General features: G+C 56.2%; 1 protein-coding gene across 2 annotated transcripts in view; it reads right to left on the bottom strand.

Moving 5' to 3' along the window:
* ccnd2a (cyclin D2, a) overlaps nucleotides 1–3,302 on the bottom strand; it is a 28,992-nt gene extending 25,690 nt beyond the window's left edge. Inside the window, exon 1 of one of the 2 annotated variants that reach the window (XR_011955295.1) lies at nucleotides 2,572–3,302. Coding sequence is in view for 1 of the 2 variants with exons in the window: in XM_072562529.1 (XP_072418630.1) it covers nucleotides 2,572–2,766 (195 nt within the window). In the remaining variant the exon portion in view is untranslated. The remainder of the gene's footprint in view (nucleotides 1–2,571) is intronic. The other variant, XM_072562529.1, reaches the window with a different exon arrangement.
* Between the last annotated feature and the right edge of the window lie 3,577 nt (nucleotides 3,303–6,879).

Below are 6,879 nucleotides of genomic sequence, written 5' to 3'. Positions count from 1 at the left end.
GAGACGACGGGGGGGGGGAGGAGGAGACGGGGGGGGGGGAGGAGGAGACGACGGGGGGGGGGGAGGAGGAGACGACGGGGGGGGGGGAGGAGGAGACGACGGGGGGGGGGGGGGAGGAGGAGACGACGGGGGGGGGGGGAGGAGACGACGGGGGGGGGGGGGGGGAGGAGACGACGGGGGGGGGGGGGCGGGGAGGAGACGACGGGGGGGGGGAGGAGGAGACGACGGGGGGGGGGGAGGACGAGACGACGGGGGGGGGGAGGAGGAGACGACGGGGGGGGGGGGGGAGGAGGAGGAGACGACCGGGGGGGGGGGGGGGGGGGGGGGAGGAGGGGAGGAGACGACGGGGGGGTGGGGGGAGGAGGAGACGACAGGGGGGGGGGGAGGAGGAGACGACGGGGGGGGGGGGGGGGAGGAGGAGACGACGGGGGGGGGGGGGGAGGAGACGACGGAGGGGGGGGGGGGAGGAGACGACGGAGGGGGGGGGGGGAGGAGACGACGGGGGGGGGAGGAGGAGACGACGGGGGGGGGGAGGAGGAGACGACGGGGGGGGGGGGAGGAGGAGACGACGGGGGGGGGGGGAGGAGGAGACGACGGGGGGGGGAGGAGGAGACGACGGGGGGGGGGAGGAGACGACGGGGGGGGAGGAGGAGGAGGAGACGACGGGGGGGGGAGGAGGAGGAGACGACGGGGGGGGGGGAGGAGGAGACGACGGGGGGGGGGGAGGAGGAGACGACGGGGGGGGGAGGAGGAGGAGACGACGGGGGGGGAGGAGGAGGAGACGACGGGGGGGGGAGGAGGAGGAGACGACGGGGGGGGGAGGAGGAGGAGACGACGGGGGGGGGAGGAGGAGGAGACGACGGGGGGGGAGGAGGAGGAGACGACGGGGGGGGAGGAGGAGGAGACGACGGGGGGGGAGGAGGAGGAGACGACGGGGGGGGAGGAGGAGGAGACGACGGGGGGGGGAGGAGGAGACGACGGGGGGGGGGGAGGAGGAGACGACGGGGGGGGGGGGGAGGAGGAGACGACGGGGGGGGGAGGAGGAGACGACGGGGGGGGGGGAGGAGGAGACGACGGGGGGGGGGGAGGAGGAGGAGATGGGGTGGGGGGGAGGGAAAGGAGACAAGGGGGTTGGGGGGAGCGTTGTCATGTAGGAAGGTGGATGAAGGCATGGCACTAGCACGGTAAGGGGCCGCCGGTCAGGGCACAGCGATGGGGGTTGGGGTAATCTGGGTATGGGCAAGATTTGTCGGGGTGGTCCATCCAGACACGGACAAGTTTGCTTCCTGGGGCAGGGCAAAGGTAGATTGTTAGGGTGGGGAGGTTGATCGAGGCAAGGATAAGGGCGAGGTTGGGTAGTGAGATCCAGGTATGTGTAAGTGGAGGTAAGGGGGAGTAGATCTGGGTTAGCCTTGGGTGGAAACGTAAAGTGGGGGAAGAGTTGATCTAGATATGGTGAAGGGAGGTCTGATCCAGGCATGCGGAAGGGGGCATTTTATCTGGTATGGGGAAGTGTAGTTTGTTTGGGCACAATGGGTGAGAGTTATGAGGGGAAGATGGATGAGGGGTGACAGGGAAGCGCGGTTAATCCTGATTTGGGAAAATGGAGGTTGATCTGGGTATGGAGAAGGGAGTTTTTGATCGGGGCATCGGGAAGCAGGGGTTGATCTGAGCATGGGAAATCGGGGGGGGGGGGGGGGGAGGGGTTGATCTTGGTATGGGAAATCGGGGGGGAGGGGTTGATCTTGGTATGGAAAAATCGGGGAGGGGGGGTTGATCTTGGAATGGGGAATCGGGGAGGGGGGGGTTGATCTTGGCATGGGGAATCGGGGAGGGGGATTGATCTTGGCATGGGGAATCGGGGAGGGGGATTGATCTTGGCATGGGGAATCGGGGAGGGGGGTTGATCTTGGCATGGGGAATCGGGGAGGGGGGGGGTTGATCTTGGCATGGGGAATCGGGGAGGGGGGGGTTGATCTTGGCATGGGGAATCGGGGAGGGGGGTTGATCTTGGCATGGGAAATCGGGGGGGTGGAGAAAGAGAGTTGATCTGGGCATGGGGAGGGCACAGGCTTATCTTGGCATGGGGAATCGGGGAGGGGGGTTGATCTTGGTATGGAGAAATCGGGGAGGGGGGGTTGATCTTGGTATGGAAAAATCGGGGAGGGGGGGTTGATCTTGGAATGGGGAATCGGGGAGGGGGGGTTGATCTTGGCATGGGGAATCGGGGAGGGGGATTGATCTTGGCATGGGGAATCGGGGAGGGGGGGTTGATCTTGGCATGGGGAATCGGGGAGGGGGGTTGATCTTGGCATGGGGAATCGGGGAGGGGGGTTGATCTTGGCATGGGAAATCGGGGGGGTGGAGAAAGAGAGTTGATCTGGGCATGGGGAGGGCACAGGCTTATCTGGGCATGGGGAATCGGGAAGGGGGTTGATCCGGGAACGTTGGGGGAGGGGGAATCAGGGAATGGGGGGTGATCGGGGACAGTGGAGTGGGAGAGAGTGTGTGTGGGGGGGGGGGGGGGGGGGGGGCTGATCTCGGGACTGGGGGTGTCCTCCGAATACGCACCTCGAGCATCCAGGCGGCCAACATCCTCCGCATGTAGGGCTGGATGTCCAGCTGCATGCACTTGAAGTAGGAGCAGGCCGGCAAATAGCGCTCCTCGAGCGCGAGCAGATTGTGCAGCACACGGTCATCTCGCAGCAGCTTGGGGTCGGGCAGCGCCCTCCTCACCGTCTCCGGCTCACAACACAGCAGCTCCATGGCGGCCAACGGCGAGAGGAAGGACAGAGACAGAGACAGAGAGGGGCCGGGGGGAGGGGGCGGCACGGCACGGGAAGCTGGTGTCCTGGGCTGGCCTGTCCTGGTCTAACCTCCCTCAGGCGGTGCGGGGCCAAGGCTGGGGCTGGGGCTGCGGCTCCGGACGGGACGCGCTGACGCACGGAGCGGGCAGCCGCTGATGGTGTCGAGCGGCGGCTGGGCGGGCGCAGTCAGCGCGCACATCCGACACGGGCAGCGGGAAGCGGGGAGGCCAGCGGTAGGGGACGGCGGCCATGCACATCGGGGCACTCATGAAAGGCCGCCGCCAGGGTGGCACCCAAGGTGGGCACGGTACATCTCCGGGGCACGATGGGGAGCCGCGGCCGCTGAGAAGGAACCACGCTCGAATCGGAGGGGTCGACGAGCGAAGCTGCGGGTTTAACGGAGATTAAACCCCGAGTCCGCCTCCCTGCCGTTGGCGCTCCGCGTGCTCCCAGAGAGCCCCACCCCCTCCAATTGTCGCGTGTGGGCCACGCCCCCTTTCTTATAGATTGGCGCCTATGACCCGCCTCCCCTTTTGATGGATAGAGAGTTGGGGCCCACCCCTTCTGATGGACAGGCGAATGGGAATCCGCCCCCTCCGTGATGGACAGCCAGCTGGGAGCCCACCCGCTCTGTGAAAGCATTGCAGTTATGGCCCCGCCCTCTTCCTGATAGACGGACGGCTAAGACCACGCCCCTCTATTAATGACTGGCGGATAGGTCGACGCCCCCACCGACCTGAACGGCGATTCCCCGCCCACCAAGCTGTTGACTGGCTCATGTTGAAAATGTGTTGCTGGAAAAGCGCAGCAGGTCAGGCAGCATCCAAGGAGCAGAAGAATCGACGTTTCGGGCATAAGCCCTTCTTCAGGAATTTCTCCTGCTCCTTGGATGCTGCCTGACCTGCTGCGCTTTTCCAGCAACACATTTTCAGCTCTGATCTCCAGCATCTGCAGTCCTCACTTTCTCCGGTTAGGCTCATGTCCGCACTGTGATTGTCACTCAGCTGTGTCCCTCTCTCTGCGGTTAAAATCCCGCCCCCTCGGCGATTGACGGAACGTTGGAACCCGCCCCTGTGTGATTTACAGTGTTAGGGTTCCGCCCCCTCTGTAATTGACAGATGGTTAATGTCCCGCCCGCTCCGTGATTGACACGCAATTCCCCGCCCACATCAGAAAAAACACATTAAAACCCAACCATGTAACTACTGTAATGTAATCCCATTCTTTCAATACCAACAGGTTTTTTTTTATTTCAAAAATATACTTTATTCATAAATGATTTGATGGTCTGTACATTGGATCATGCCATACATATGTCCATATTTACAAACACAGATTTCAATACCAACAGGTCCCTCACTCGCGCCCCCGCCCCAGTGTTCGCCAGGCATACAGCACCTCCTCCCCCTCAGATGGACAGGTGCAGGTAACCCTCCTCACAGTGATGGGCAGACCCAGGTAGACATTGTGCCAGAGATTGACAGATGCCAGTTGCCACCTCCCCCCCCCCCACGTGATGGACAGGTGGAGAAAGCCCCCCGAGTGATGAATATCTCCAGGCAAGCTCCCATTGATGCACATCTGCCGGTCACACCCTCCCCAGGCAGATGCAAATTGCATCCTTCCCTGTGATAGACAGACGATAGTATCCCCGCCTCCAGTCGGTGATTGGTCGGTACTCAGGAGTCCCGCCCACTAGCCGTGATCTCTCTTCATTGTAGCCGCGCCCCGCCCTGATTGGCAGGAGTTCCGCCTCTACTCGGTCGCCGAGAGAGCCTTGCTCATGATCAATGATTGACGGGTGATAAAAGTAGTTGTGTGAATGCTGGAGATCTGAAATAAAACAGAAATTGCGGTCTGGAAGTTTCCCTGAACAGGGAAAACCTGAAACGCCAAAGCATGCAAGACTGCTCGCCAAGAGCTTTATACCCATCATCAGCGTGGACACGTGGAAACAGGGCCTGTTTCAGTGCTGCAAAACTATGATTCACGTTTCGAATTTGACATAACTTCTTCGAATTGACAGGCATCGAGAGTCTCCTATCAGGGATTGACAGGAGGCGAGAGCCCCTGATTGACAGTTTGTCAGTGGTCCACACAAAGCTCTCCACTGTGCTTTTTAAAAATTGGCTTGAATACTAAAGGCAAAATGTCAGTGTCTCTGCTGTTGTTGACACGCCTGCAACCTTCTAGGAAATCAGATTGTGTGGCTCCTCTCGTTTCAAATACTGTACAATGGCCAAGAACCAGAACGGCTTCAGTAACCAGTGCCATCTGTACGAATCCTTTTAATCACAGTTCAAGGATTTGTTCTGTGTATAAAGCGAGATGGAACACTGGACCAACTTTCCAAATATGTCGCATTAAAAATGCCTTTGATCCGCCGTCATATAGTGAAAGGATTGTGTTGATTTGATGTTTATTGAGCCTTGTAGCTATTTTAAGTTACTGCGACGTGTTCAAAGTACGTATTAAGCTGATCATAAACCCTTAAGTTAATTACAAAGTGATCTCAACAAAAATCCAACACTTCCAACCTGCTAAACGTTGGACTTAAAAATGGCAACCTGTTGATCTAAGTTGTGTAACGTATAAGTTACTGTTTCAGTTGCGAGTTTGTGAAAGCAACTTTTTGTTTTTCTTCGATTAGCTTCAGCTTTGCGCATTTCATTTTAATTGCTTTTCTGAAACATTTGGATTCTGCCTATATTTTGCTATCTGCCCTTCTATTTGTGCAGAATAAGGACGAGTTGCAGCTGCATTGCATCTGGCCTTAGTGTTTCATTCCAGGTACGCGCACTGCACGCGATTGAGTCTCAGCAATTTTGAGATAAATGGATGATAGTACATTTGAAGCCTTGAATGAAGGCATAAAACAAAAAAAAAGACGCAGTAGACGCAGGCAGCATCTGAGGGAAATGAGTTTTTCACCAGCATTTCACATTTTTCATTTCAGATTTCCAGAAATTGCAGTACATAGTTTTCAGGAATAAATGTCAGCAACGATTTTAGACTTAAGACATCCAGTAAAGATACAGGAGGTAGACAAAGCGTGCGTTTACACTTGTTTTTGGTAGTTTATTTTTCAGGGTGAACGCCACAGTCCTGGATCTAGTGGAACACAACTCCGAATCAAGATTTTCTGTCCAAGAGTTATTTTGCTCTTACTAACATAGATCCAAACAATGTAGAAAATTGCTTAGGTACGGTCTGTACACAAGCAGGAAGACAAATCCAACCTGGCCAATGCTACTCCATCACTCTTCTCTCACTCATCAACAAAGAAATATAAGAGTTCATCAAAAGTGCTATCAAGCAGCACCTGCTCAGAAATAACCTGGTCACTGAATTCACCACAGTGACTCAGCTCCTGGTCTCACTAAAGGCTTGGGTTCAAACATGGACAAAAGAGCTTAATATTAGGAGTGAGATGAAAGTGACTGCCTTTGAAATCAAGGGGCAAGCACATAAAAAGCATCTGGACAAGCAGTGTAAATGCCAAGGCATAGTAAGCTATGGGCCAAGTGCAGGTAAATAGGATTTGCATTTTTGGTGTTCGTTGGCTGGTGTAGATATGATGGGTTGAAGGGCCTCTTTCTTCACTGTTTAACTCTATGACTCTATGACTACTTTTAAGGAAAGAAAATGGGAGCCAATAGGAATTGGGGGAAATCTCTGTGGTTGGTGTCATACCTAGCACATAGGAGGATGTTTGTGGTTGTTGGAGGCTAGTCAATCAGTTTCAATAAGTTTCAATCACTTCTTAATTCCTCAAAGGCAGTCTACCATCTGCATGACACAACTCAAGAGAACAATGACGCACATTTGCTTGAATGAGTGCAGTTCCAATGACTCTCAAAAAGCTTGGCATCTTTCCAGGACAAAACAACCCACATGATTAGCACCACATCCACAAATATTCACTCCCTATACCATCATTTCTCAGTGGCAGCAGTACGTGCCATCTACAAGATGCATTACAGAAATTCATCAAGGCTCCTTAGACAGCAACTTCCGAACTTGTATCCACTACCAACTGAATGACAAAGGTAACAAATATATGAGAACACCA

Source organism: Chiloscyllium punctatum, chromosome 44 (assembly GCF_047496795.1).
Source record: "Chiloscyllium punctatum isolate Juve2018m chromosome 44, sChiPun1.3, whole genome shotgun sequence".
Lineage (NCBI taxonomy): Eukaryota > Metazoa > Chordata > Chondrichthyes > Orectolobiformes > Hemiscylliidae > Chiloscyllium > Chiloscyllium punctatum.
The sequence above is the reverse complement of the archived record's forward strand: the minus strand, read 5'-3'. Positions and strand labels throughout refer to the sequence as shown.